This window comes from Letharia columbiana, assembly GCF_014066305.1.
Source record: "Letharia columbiana isolate WasteWater2 chromosome Unknown Sc0000007_s0, whole genome shotgun sequence".
NCBI classification, from domain to species: domain Eukaryota; kingdom Fungi; phylum Ascomycota; class Lecanoromycetes; order Lecanorales; family Parmeliaceae; genus Letharia; species Letharia columbiana.
Window position 1 is genome coordinate 58,703 of NW_023501043.1, and position 13,351 is coordinate 72,053.

The 13,351-nt window shown below is 48.6% G+C and overlaps 4 protein-coding genes across 4 annotated transcripts; 3 read left to right on the forward strand and 1 right to left on the reverse strand.

The window, feature by feature from the left end:
• Positions 1-1,255: 1,255 nt before the first annotated feature.
• On the reverse strand, positions 1,256-2,175 carry HO173_003056 (uncharacterized protein; the record flags this gene model as incomplete). Its single annotated transcript, XM_037304985.1, has 2 exons — positions 1,256-1,715; positions 1,781-2,175. The coding sequence occupies 2 exons, from the start codon at positions 2,173-2,175 to the stop codon at positions 1,256-1,258; spliced, it is 855 nt and encodes a 284-aa protein (XP_037167850.1).
• A 3,365-nt stretch (positions 2,176-5,540) lies between these two features.
• HO173_003057 (uncharacterized protein) lies at positions 5,541-7,382 on the forward strand (the record flags this gene model as incomplete). Its single annotated transcript, XM_037304986.1, has 2 exons — positions 5,541-6,603; positions 6,652-7,382. 2 exons carry the CDS (start codon positions 5,541-5,543, stop codon positions 7,380-7,382), a joined length of 1,794 nt encoding a protein of 597 aa, XP_037167851.1.
• Positions 7,383-8,372: 990 nt separating this feature from the next.
• Positions 8,373-8,819, forward strand: HO173_003058 (uncharacterized protein; the record flags this gene model as incomplete). Its single annotated transcript, XM_037304987.1, has 1 exon — positions 8,373-8,819. The coding sequence occupies one exon, from the start codon at positions 8,373-8,375 to the stop codon at positions 8,817-8,819; it is 447 nt and encodes a 148-aa protein (XP_037167852.1).
• A 210-nt stretch (positions 8,820-9,029) lies between these two features.
• Positions 9,030-10,215, forward strand: HO173_003059 (uncharacterized protein; the record flags this gene model as incomplete). Its single annotated transcript, XM_037304988.1, has 2 exons — positions 9,030-9,118; positions 9,435-10,215. 2 exons carry the CDS (start codon positions 9,030-9,032, stop codon positions 10,213-10,215), a joined length of 870 nt encoding a protein of 289 aa, XP_037167853.1.
• Between the last annotated feature and the right edge of the window lie 3,136 nt (positions 10,216-13,351).

The window sequence follows — 13,351 nt, forward strand, 5'->3', positions numbered from 1 at the left end:
CTGTAATGTGGGCCGGGCCGGTATCGATATCCTTAACCAAGCTAGGTTAGTGTAAGTATCGCAAGTGAAGCTCTTCTAGCGTGGTATATTTCCTCCACCGAAGACCTTCGACGACATAAACATTACAGGTTGAGCAAAGTCACAACGTATCAATTTTTGTGCTGATGAGACTGAACAGCCTTTTGTAAATTGATGTGGAAAATACTATCTGTCCTTCTCTTCAGACATCGCTATATGCAGACGGCAGAGATTTCAATGAACGAATAACACCGCGGGAAACATATCTGCGTCTGCTCTAAGTCCGCATCCGGCGGAGATGAATAATCAGAGGTTTCTCCGTCCTCAGGACTCTGAGTTGCTGAATTACATATCTTCACAAGGCTCCCGACGGTCCAAACCGTCGGTCCAGAGGCCTGAAACGATCCACCGTGGAGCTATAAACACGGTTAGTAGTCGGTTCCAATGTTAGACCGTTCAACTGCTTATTGGACCGGTCCGACTAAGAGTCTAGGCTATAATTCTAATAGTATTATCGATTTTCGACTTACTGTATTCCGTGTGCGTAACGGGCTTAAAGTTGAAGGCTATAGATTTTGCAGCGATGCTAAAAGGAGTGGTAAGGGTAGTAAGAGCCTCTACTCGCTCGGATTGTTATCACTATGTGCTATATTAATGTGGCTATAGAATAATAATATCTATTATGATTAATTATTCACTATAAACTGTAGCCATCAAGTTCATGAATAGAACCGGTCGACTAATAGTCGGATCGGTCCATGAACAACATGGCAAGTCGACCCACTATCAATGAAATACTCCGACTGGTCCGCCAGAGGGTCCAATGGACCTGTCAAGACTATTAGTTAAGCGGTTGCCGGTGGACCGTCGAGAGCCTTGTATCTTCATCACCGTGCTTCGTTTGTGTCAAAGTGTACGTAGTTGAAGGCTCTTGGACTTGGTGGAAACCGACGATGCTGTGAAGAATGGAGGTAGTTCAATTTGCAAACGTGTCCCTTCCCATCGATGGGGGCGACGCCGCAGGACTCGGATGGCTTCTCCAAAAGATTAATAGTTCCAATACCTCCCAGGTCAATGGCTCGAATCGTATGCTCGCTGGCATCTCGTACCCATCCAACATTTCAGAGACCGTCCATTGTCTAGAACTGTAAGGACGACATCTGAAAGTTTTCGTGTAAAGTCAGCAACAATCAAGGTTACTGGCAACTGTGGCTTACCTTCGACACCATCCTGCTCATCAAGGCCGATTGTATATCTTGGAAACCCTGCGCGCCACGATCTCCTCCAACTCGTCCCGTCGCATTCGAGCTTCCTCGTCACTAACATGCGGACTGGCATCAGGAATATAGGAAATCAGACCCTGTGGACCCTGCGTAAAACGAATGCGCCCTGCCAAAGCACTCGGCAAGAATTCTTCAACAGGGTGGTCTCGGGCAAATTGTGTAAATGCGCAACCTGGGCAGAAATACAAAGTATGTGCGGCATCGAACAACCGGATGTGAAGGCAGTGTTTCAGGAAGTCGTACTGGATGACTGTCACAGAGGACAATCCTGCCGGTATGTTCTCCAGCGCCATGCTCCAGTGTAGGATTGAGAGTGCCAGTTCCCGCAGGTTTTTGTAATTATCCTGCCAACCCTGCCTAGTGTGGCTGGAGCTGGGGTGCCCACGGCGGTCTAGTAGCGGGAGGGCGGCACCACTACAGTCCATCGGAGTTAGCAACTCGGTGCACGGTGGGTAAAGCGATTTAGAGACCGTGCTTACAGGTCGAAAGTCATGTTGGTGATGAGCGAGCGGCTGCCTTGGAATTCCCTTGAGAAGAATTGCATTGTATTAATGGGTTCGTCCAAGACAAAGCTGTTCTTCTTGTAGAGGTATCCGATACCTTCGTCACGGATTTGCTTGCAGGTACCCAAGATTGAAGGGTGCACAGATACCGAGTCAGCAGAGTATGGCCGAACCTCCGTGTTCGACACTAGGAGGTATCTGAGTATATCGTCTCTCAATTCAAATGGCAGATCTAGCAGAGAAGGCGGTTGACGCTCCGCAACAACAAGGCGTGTCGATGGCTGATGGATTTCCGGTTTTACGATGTCCATGTCTTCAGTCAAGTGCAGCAAGCCCAGTTGGGGGACCCGCAAGTCTAGATTGTCTTGCATTCTTGAGGGTATGGTGGCTCTGGAGGAATGGTCAGTGGCTTTGCGGGTCTAAGGATTTGCGGAGGCTTGCATAGACACTCACTTGTTGGGAAGCAGGCAGGTAAGTATCAAGGGTACCGATTGGAGTTCTAATGTCTTCGAACAAGGTAAGATGGCAGGCAATCCGTGATTTGGTAGCCTTGATGTAGGCTGTGTCGTTGAAGGAAGCTGTCAGAGTACTTTAAGGTTGAAGGATTGAGGAATGAGCCAGAGCTAACCCAGTGTTGAGAGGGCAGATCACATCGCCCGACTGGACAAGTAAGACATCATGTGATATATGTATGAGACGCTAATATCATTGCCCCAGCACAATCATGCAGCGAGAGGGGTGAATGCAAGCTTTGCTCGACCTCCCAGGAGTCTGCCTTTTGTGAGAAGCGTTGCCTCTTCAAGTGACAGTGAACGAGAATATGAACTTGGAACGAGATCTGCACAAGATCAGACTCTTTATCAATACAATGGGCCTTCAATGATATTCAGACTAAATTGTTGTGTGAGTTAAGGCTACAAGCAGAGCACCTGCCTATTCGGGCCTAGCGTATCTTGGCAGATTCACTTGCTACTATGTCCTGACTCCTCTCTACACTACACAGACCTCCTCATCAATTGAATCCTGGTTACACACCACCATTAAATTGATTGGCATCGTCCCAACATAAATTACGTACCAGATGCAAATATAATTTTCAGATTGAGGTTTCTGGTTGCACGCATCTTTGCTATTTGTTTGTCTCTAGTCCTGATATCAAGCCGCGTGTGGTCAGAAAACTACAAATAGTAGTACTCTTCTCATGGTTGAGAAGATGATGGATGTCTGCTCCGTCAAGCGGGGGAGGGTAAGACGAGCAAGGATTTCCATGGGGCTAGTGACGCTGTGGCTTTCGGACTCTATTGAGTCTCAACTTTGAAGACGCAGTCGGGGTTGAGCTAAAAGACTGTGATTCATGGAAAAGTAGAAATACACGTCGAATATTTTCAATAATCTCTGAGCAGGTTCGACCATTGGTTGGCTTTATAAGAGCAGTTTTGCAATGTTAAAAGTGGGTTCAGGAAGGGAAGAGTGCAATCGTGGATAAAACTTGCGAATGAATACCCTGTTGCACAAGGATTTTCGACTTTGTGATCGCTATCCAACTGTGAATGCTGATGACGTGTTTTCGTTTCGCCGTTGATCTATACTTTTCCACAACTAGGAGTGACACTGCGCCTGTTCGACAAAGAAGTCTTGGTCTCATTGATACGTTATGAATCCTCCAATCCCATTGCATTTGTCACGGAACTCACTTGACGCAGTTGGGCTCGCAACAACAGACCGTCGCCGACCTGTGAAATCATGAGTATTGCCAGCAAGCAGACCAAAAGCGAAAGACCGAGGGGTCGACTTACTACCGCCCCTAGATTCGCTTCTGCCATTCTTCGACTTCTTGCAAGCCGGCAACGACACCCTTGCTTTTCAATGAATGCCCTTGTAACCACTCTTGCTTCTGTGTCTCGTCGATGTGCCCTCTCAGCACGATCAATTTTCGAAGTACTACACGAACGATAGCCCAAACGCGGAGGCAGCATACCTTTTGGCAAACGGTGAGGTCACATTTTCAGTCCTGCCAGCAACGACTGACACGTGGAAATTTTATGACGACTCGTCGTAGATGGAGGTCGTTGAAACACATTTGAAACCGAGCGCTGAGCCCATTGTAGGAGGGCTGCATGCTGTCTCCAACTCTGACATCTCCCGCGATATGGAAAAGCGTGAGTAAATGCTTTGGGCCAAGGTCAAATACTATGTAGCGAACGTTTATGCGAGAGAGTGGTGAGATCACTGCCGGCTCTGCGAGAGAAACAGAGAACCAAAGGAATTGGTCTTCATGCCGGAAGAACAAGGTAGTGTATCTGAAGAAAGTGATCATGACCTCGCTGTAGAATTGCTTGTTACGCAAAGCGAGACTACAAGTTTCTGATTTTCTGGACCATTGTCTCGCATATTCCAGTCTTGAGGGGTAGCAAAAGTCGAATCTTTCTCCACAGGGATTTCTTCTATAGGCTTCGGCAATAGGTCCAATAACCCTCCTCGCTACCATCTCGCGAATCTCAAAGGGAAGCGACAGAAGTTGAAAGCCATTGAAAGACCGCCATCTTTCGTGAACTCTATGGTGGAGCTGTGCAGGCACGTACTGCAAACGTTTCCTATTGATCGACCAGGATTCCCAACATCGATTGTAACTGCATATATCAGAAGCGTTTATGTTGTTCTTCTCCAAACTCCCAACCGAGGCAAGGATGGAGGTCAACGCTGCAGTCTGTAGACCTTTACTTGCCATGATCTTTGCTCCTGGCGTTTGCCGGATGTGCATCTTGAGTGGCAGTGCACGTGGAGAACGATGGCTGTAGAACCTCTATCTGCTGATCCTCTTTGTTGATCTGGGTTGCCGCCGCTTGCTGGGAAAAGAATGATTTACTCGCTGCAAGCGATGCACCTGTCATTGTATATACGAACCAGAGATTAACCTGCGGAGAATACATCTTTGTTCACTGTATGATTGACTGGCCAAAGGTCCCAGACAAGATCCTGAGATTGACCCTGAGCCTTCTTCATCACAGGCCTATCCCAATCATGGACTGCGTAGAAAGGTTCCGAAGGGACTGAAGGCAATAGACCTGCCATCATGTGGATTGCAGTAACAGCAGTGTCTGTGTGAAAGGACTCAAAGTCCTTGTAACTAGAAGTGGTGAACCTCAAGTTCTCTCTAGGTTCATTCAGTGTTCAAGGCTTGATGGCGATGTCTCAAGGGGTGAACAAGAGACTGACAAAGAGAGGAGTGTGAGATGCTATCGTTGTGACACCAGTCATCCTGACCACCTCACTGATCCAAACTGATGAAGATGGTGGTACGAAGTAAGGTAGATTTTAGTTTAGATAGGATGTCTTCTTGAAGTGAAGTTCGCTTCTCTTAACACACTTTGCGGACTTGGGGGCAGAGCAGTCATGCCGGTGAGGCTGTTGTTAGACTCTAAACCTTGTTGTGTTTTACAGTATAAGTATCTCTGCTGATTGAGAGTCACGACGACATGCTCAATCACAATGGCTCATAATGAAGTCAATTTGGGATGAGAGGCGCTACGGGATTTAAAACACTAGCGGTGAAAGTTATTTCCACTACCTTACTTTGCTACCTGGGGTCATCGTCACAGTCGCAACTTTCACAAGCCACTATCTTCAGCATTTCGTAGCACCATCTTCGCAGCATTACAGCTTTTCCTTGTTAAAATATAGTAAAGCTGTTCATCAACTTCGACCGCATCTAATGACTCGATCACAACCTAACAACATGCCTAGACGGACATCAGTCAACCAAGGCCACCTAAACTTACATCCAGACGTTCAACAAGACAAGCCAGGACCGAAAGGGAACGAGCCCAAAGACCTCATGATTACACCCCAGGTGTTAAATGCTCCATGGACGAGGCCATGCAGAGAATGCCGCAGCCTAGGAATACCCTGCGGCGAAAAGAGGAGGATGGGTGAACAGTGCCCCCAGTGCGCGACACTTGGGTACACCTGTCATTCAACGGTCGAGGACGCCAAAAATGCTATAATCACGGATATGATAGCGAAGCTTCGGCAATCCGCCATCATGGACGCTACGGCCGCTGATGTTGAAACCTCCGCTCCGCACGCCTGGCGCAAAGAGAAGGTGCCTGCGGTCGACGTTGAATCGTATACGCAGCCGTTTCTCTCCTTCATCTCCGAGAACCCCACTACCTTTCACGCTGTAGCAACCGTATGCAAGAGACTCGAATCGCGTGGCTTTACGAATCTATCGGAGCGCGACTCGTGGACAAGCAAGCTTTCAAGAGGTGGCAAATACTGCTTCACAAGAAATGGCAGTAGTGTGATTGCTTTCGTCGTTGGCAACAACTACGAGTCCGGAAACGGAGCAAGTGTCATTGCTAGCCATATCGATGCTCTTACTACACGGGTGAAGCCCATTCCGACACTGTCTACCAAGGCAGGCTACATTCAGCTTGGCGTCGCGCCTTACGCTGGAGCGTTAAACAATACCTGGTGGGATAGGGATCTAGGAATTGGAGGGAGAGTGTTGGTGAAAAATGGTAAGACTGGGAAGATAGAGACAAAGTTAGTCAAATTGGGATGGCCTATTGCCAGGATACCGACGTTGGCGCCTCACTTTGGCGCCGCTGCGGACCTCTCGCATCCCAACAAAGAGACCGAGATGGTTCCTATTATCGGCTTGGACAATGCACAGTCCGAGGATGATTCATCGGATAAACGACAGGACTTCAATATCCTAGGCGGCGCTGGGACCTTCACGGCTACACAGCCAGAGCGATTGGTAAAAGCAATAGCAGGAGAGATGAACATCCAAGACTGTAAGCGTTGAATTCTGTCACACTAATCGAGTTACTAAAATCTGCCAGATAGCAGCATCGTCAACTGGGAGCTCGAGCTTTTCGACACTCAACCGGCCCAGCTCGGCGGCCTGGACAAAGAATTCATCTTCGCAGGGCGTGTCGATGACAAACTCTGCTCCTTCGCCGCTATTGAGGCACTCATTGCCTCCAGCCTTGACGACACTGACTCCAGCTCTATCAAAATAGTGGGGTGCTTCGATGATGAGGAAATAGGTTCACTTCTTCGCCAAGGCGCCCATAGCAATCTTCTCCCAAGCGCTCTGGAGCGCATCTGCGAAGCTTTCTCCGAAAAGAGTTGCGGGGCCAACTGCGTGTCCCAGATGTACGCGAATAGCTTCTTGATCTCTGCAGATGTCTCTCATGCTGTGAATCCCAACTTCATGGGCGCATACCTGGAGAACCACGCCCCGAGGCTCAATACTGGCATTGCCATCCAGGCAGATCCGAATGGCCATACTACGACTGACAGCATCAGTACGGCTTTCCTGCAACGCGTTGCTGACAAGTGTGATGCCAAGCTGCAGGTCTTTCAAATCAGGAATGATAGCAGGAGTGGGGGTACTGTGGGGCCGATGCTGTCAAGTGCGATGGGCATGAGGGCGATCGATGCGGGCTTGCCGCAGCTCAGTATGCATAGCATTCGGGCGACGATCGGCAGTCAGGATCCAGGGCTAGGCGTGAAGCTATTTAAGGGCTTCTTCGATCATTTTGAAGAGGTTGATGCGGAGTTCAGGTAAGCTGGGAACAGCGGAGGGATGATCTCTTGTACGAGCCCCAGGCATCATCGAGCATTGCCTGGCATCTCTGCTGTAATCAACAGATTGAATGCTCGGACTCTGTAGTTTTATGACAAACAAAACGTCATTTAGCAAGGACAATGCTGCCGAAAAGAATCAAACTCGTGGCTTTTCAAGCTCTTCTGAGATTTAATTTGCATCTTGAGCGGCGGCGATCATCACTTCTTCCCCACAGTCCCAGGCCGACTCAGTCAGAAGTCGACACTTTGGACCCCCGTTTCCATCTTCTCATGGTTTCAAACGCGGCGTCACAAGTCCTTCAAATGCCGATCTTGGGCTTTCCCGTCGTTTGGCTTAGCTGCCATCTGGTTTAGCTGTTGCCAAAGTCATTACTGTCCGTCATCAGACTCAGAATAGTCTCCCCTGTTGTCGCTGTGGCTGCGTCGGTGGGGCCCCACTTGCAAAACGAAGGGCTAGCACTGATGGACAATAAAGAATAACACGAAATGTCCTTTACCAGTAGACAAACGCAAAGGTCTCAAGTGTGAGGTCTCGTAGCATGATCCTTTGACACGCACTCTTTTCGATCGCGTTCTGGCGCAATCGATCATGTGATCAACACCACTAGCTTACTCGACAATGTGTCTGTCTTCGAACTTTTACAGTACCTCAAGATCACTTGTTCTTGTTGCTACCTTCTACGTTCTCCACCCGTTATCTCAGTCCACTTTACAAAACACTTAAGTCACGAAGCGGTTGACGAAAACTAGCTGCTGCAGCGAGCGGGGTGAGGCATTCAGAGCTGCAACTTGAAAATTCTAGAAACGGTGGATAGCATCCAGGAACTCCATACAACGCAAATCTAAAATCGACACTCTTTAAAAAGTATGCACCCTACCAGAGTTCAGGAAAACCTACTGACCAGTGCTAGGCAACATGCGGGCTCAGCACCTTCCTTAGTCGCAGACCTCTGAATATCATTTGTTTAGAATGCCAAAAGACGAAAGTTGTCTTCATGTAAGGGATCCACAGCTTGCTAGGAGCACGGCGTCTGGAGCACCTCATAGCTATCCTTTCAAGCCGTCGCTCGCACCTTCAGCACCTTTCGAATTAAGCAGAGTACCGTATGGAACTTTCAGAGATGCCGCATTCGTGGATCTGTTTCACGTGGATACCGGCTTCATTTGTAGCTTACTTAAGTATCGCCACAAGACAGTACCAGCAGTCCAAGATATGCAACTCGAAGACATGATAATCTTGATATGGCACTGTCAGACCAACAAGAATTGGAAAGCTGCAGCGCAGTTGCCAAAGGCCCCTCCCGAACGAATTATACAGGATCTGGGCAACGCGGTGACGCTGGTGTATTGGACACCGGTCGGACGGAAAATGTCCGCAGAGCTCCAAAGGGGTCGGGCCTTCCGTCAATGTTCATAGATCCTGCAGCCAATGGACGATGACCCGCCCATGGCGACGGACCTAGCCCCGGTCGAAACTTGCACGTGTTCCTTCCGCTGCTGCATCTGTTGCTTTGCAATTTCCCCAAATTATCAGGACTACAACCAATCAAACGCCATGCCGAGGATCTGCTGATCAGCAGCGGCGACGAGATGCCGAGACTCCGTACTTGAAGGCCACCAATGAGAGATGTTACCGCATCATGGTTCTTTACCTGCGCCCTTGAAGTTTCAGAGTCCACCGGACGCAGATGCGCACACCATATTGGCTGTGGAGATGTAGGTCGGAGGCTGTGATACCATACATAGAGTGGCGACTATGACCGATAATTGTTGGGGGAAACATTATCTTGTTCACAAAGCACTTCACCTTTCGGCCATCATTTCGAGCAATCCTCCAGACCTCATGTTGGTACAACCTGACTTTCCAATCCTCTATCCGTGAGCTGTAAAGTCCGTTCCAAGAGAGACACCCCTCGCTCCCCACCTTTGTTGACCCTTCACACTTCCACAACCTCACTCTGCCACCCTTCCCCCACACGCACACCATCTCAAAACAAAGTATGGGCCCCAAAATTTACAAAACGCCGGCCAGCAACAAAGCCCCAGCCCGTCGCGCTCACAAAACGCGTGATGACAACGTCTCCTCCTCGCCCTCCTTTTCACCGCCCCAGAATGTCGTGCAGCCAGTCCAGAAGACCATCCAGCGCGAAACCACCGCTGGGAGCACGCCAGCCAACGACTGGATTTCAGCCATTGGACTCGACAAATCGGACCTTCGTCGCGCCTCCATCTCCTCCTTCCCCCCACCCCACCGCTACCCGAAACCAAGCCAACCGAAGCATCCCACACCCACCAGAATCATGACCTCCATCAACGGAGTCCCGATGTACTCCCACGGCACCTCCGCCACCCCTTTGGCCCCGCACAAGATCCTGCTTCCGAAACTCGACCCCACGCTCCGCTCCGCAGCCCCGGTCTTTTCGCCCTCCTCCTCCCGCTCCGTCGCTCTTCCGGCCCAACAACAACAACCACAACAACATCCACCAGCAGACGACACGTTCCGGACCCCGCCACCCTTCGACCCTAAGAAGTGCCACTGGCGCGCCCTCCGCGATGTCGCCTTCGTCCTCGACGGGCGCGTGGTACTTTCGTCCGAGGACCTCTGCGCGCTGCTCCGCTTCCGGTACGCGCGGACTGATCCGCTGATGGCCGGGGTGGAGCTGGGACATGTGGGGGCTATGTATGATTTCTGTAAAGGTTGGCCGAGGCAGTTGTATGAGGAGAAGGCGGAGAATCTGATTCGGGTGCAGATGGGGATGGATTTGAAGCTTATGAGGGAAGGGGGGCTGGGGGTTGTGAGTGAGGATTTTTGAGGGGCGGAGGGAGCGGGTGGTGGTGGGACGTATATGGGCGGATTGGGTCGGGGCGCTTTGGCGGGAGGAGTTTGATGGGATGGGTTTACCGGGTGGCGAGTATTTATTGTTGAGTAGTATTGACTTCAGCTTCGGGATGCTGTTCGTTGGCTATTTTTTATCGACATTCAAACATTTTCTCTCTGCTGTTCTACATCTATAACTTTCCCGGACACTGAGTTTCTTTACTCCACGTTTATTGATCTTAAGGATATACCGTTTGCCTAGTATTTCCGACTGCATCTATTCTAGGCAGCTTTCGATTCTACAAGATCAATCTATGAGTTCAAATCGTACGTAGTGTCTGCTTCTGACGACGAACAAATCAGGAATCAAACATGCTCGAATTGTAGCTACCATGACTTGATACCATTCCTCTTCTCCTCAGGCTCCCTGCCTGGCCGGTAAAACCGTCGTATGGCTCCTTCAATAGCTTAAAGACGGGGCAGAGTCTCATGTATTAATCTGACAAATTCTCAGGTACGGTAAACGATAGTGTGTTCGGCCATCCCTGTTATGCTTCGCAAATGCTTTGCGTATCACGCGCCTTGATCCGTATCCGGCGTTTCCGGTGGAGTTCATCTCCGATCTTCGAATTCCTTGATGCTGAGAAGCCCCTCGCAGGGGCCGGGAGTCCATCGGAGGCCACTCTCGCGTGACGGAGGCTGAGGCTCTTTTTTGACATCGATCCGTAAGAGCTAAGGCGGGACAATCGCTCTGAAATTGGGAAGTCTTTTCTGTCTACATCACGGCCTTGGAACGCTGACACAACATGTCGATAAGGCTGTCAAGGAACAAGCTGGTGAGATGTTAGCGCTAGTACGTTACGATTGTATTGAGGAGGGTGTCTTGTGATCTGAGGCTTGTAAAGCGGAAGTCTTTGGTCCGGAAATTAGATAGGTATTTCTGGTTTGAGGAAACGCTTTCTAGAAGTCCATAGTATTCGGACAGGGGTTTCGTCGAGACTCAAGGTTTTGAACGTAGTCTCGCCATTATATTGGTGATCGTCGCTAGTGAAATGACAATGAGGCCTCATCGGCTGCAGCGAATGAAGCTTGGATATTATCAAGGGAATTTTTGGGCGAAGCTGCATCAATGGTTGAAACAATCGACAAGATTCTGGGGGGTTTGCATCAAGTTTTTCCAATGATATTACTTCGCACCTGGCGCGATAGCAGTTATTTCGTATTGCTGCAGACGTTGATCTGCTCGGGCGCAGTTTTTTGCGCTGATCGTCTTTTTGTAAGGCGCTATGAGAACCATTGCTGACAGACTGTGGTTTGGAATTCGAGCAATAGCTGGGGTCAGCGGCAAAGTTTGATGCCCGGATCTCGACGTCAGCCTTAGGAGGCGTGGTGGCAAGCCAAATCCACAGGAGAAACAGCACTTTTTGTCATGAAGTTTTGGATGTTAGGGGCTGGGAACGACGGATAGCAAGGCTCCTTTTCACGCTCACGGTCAAATACTACAGGAATATTACCCACAATGTCCGCTACGCCCCTGCCATCTTGCCAACCGCCTACGTAGGCGCTTGCCACGCCAATTCTTCCCATAGGCCAGCCCTACACTCGTTCCTCGCTTGGGGCCAATCATATCGTAAGCTCATTACGGCATACCCCCTCTAGAGTCTGAGTAGGAAACCATGGAATCGCTACATTGACTGTTATTTTGTATAAGGCACCCGCAATAATTAACCGAAATGCGAAATTCGCGACTTTCAACGTTTTTCCACGATTACTATATAATTCTTTAAAATCAATCGCGGGGCGAATAGGCCTATCGAGATCGCTAATTAAGTATTTAAGCCTTTTATTAAAATCGAATAACTTATTATTATCGTATAAGCTAATCCGAGACCGCGATCTCCGCTAACACTTATAGCACCCTCCTTTAATCGATTAATCTTTATTAGAAAAATCTTAGACGATAGTATATCGTATTTAGTATTATTAAAAGGTTATATAACGAATCGGGTTAAGGAATTACCCGGGTAGATTTATTATATTACCCTTAATTAGAAAGTCGAGCACTCGAGATACGCCCCCTATAGAAATATATATTAACTCGAATACGCTTCGCTTAAGAGATGGAGGGATTATAGCATATATACCTTGAATAATATTGACGCGGTTGATACGCCTAGAACGAGCTTATGTGGATATAGAATATATTAGAGATATTTAGATATTTAACTTTCTTTATAGCGGCGACGGCGAGATATCTTTAAACTTTAGATATTAACCTCTCTATATCTTATAGTAATATCCTTCCTCTACATGATTGCGAAGTTTAAAAACTTTTGATGGTTCGGATCGAAAGAAATTCAAAAATTCATATATTTGGTTCCCGCGTACGGAAGTACAAGTAGGGTGGATATCACTTTAGCGATTTCATAAAATCCCAAAAAACGAGTACCTGTAGCGGGTCGGACTCTTCCTCGCTCTTATCAGGGCAAAATTCTAGGTGTCGCGAAAGTGCGGAGGAGTAGAGTAGTTGCCATAACTCCAATAGTACCTTACATACTGTCAGCAATATCTGCGGCTAATACTTAGTGCCCATATGTACGCAGGGGTGAATATCTTATATTAGCCAAACCACCAAAAAAATGAGGCTTGGCAGGGTTTCCTGCTCGCCTGCGTGGGCCACTGAGACTACGCCCCTGCCATCTTGCCAACCGCCTACGTAGGCGCTTGCCACGCCAATTCTTCCCATAGGCCTTTGCATTTCCAGTCCCCGTTATATATTCTTCTGGTCCTTGGATTTCTCACTTGGATTATGGAAGTGATGAACCGTTCGCTGGGACTCCAGGCAAACTTAAGGATCCCTTCTACGCCTCATGGTTCTGTTAATGTAGTATGGTTCACCTCTCGGAGTTGACAGAATGTAGACGGCAGACGTTCTTCCTCGATCTGCTCTGTCAGAGATGAAAGCGATCGATTTAGCGTCCGGATAGGAGTCTCGTGATTCATAATTGTCAGCAGTCCAATTGTTATCTGACGCGCTGAGTCCCTCTTTCTACTTCTGCACACAACACAAATAAGACTTGATGTTCGGAATATTTTGCTGTTGGTCTGGTGGATTAGACAATTACCTGTAG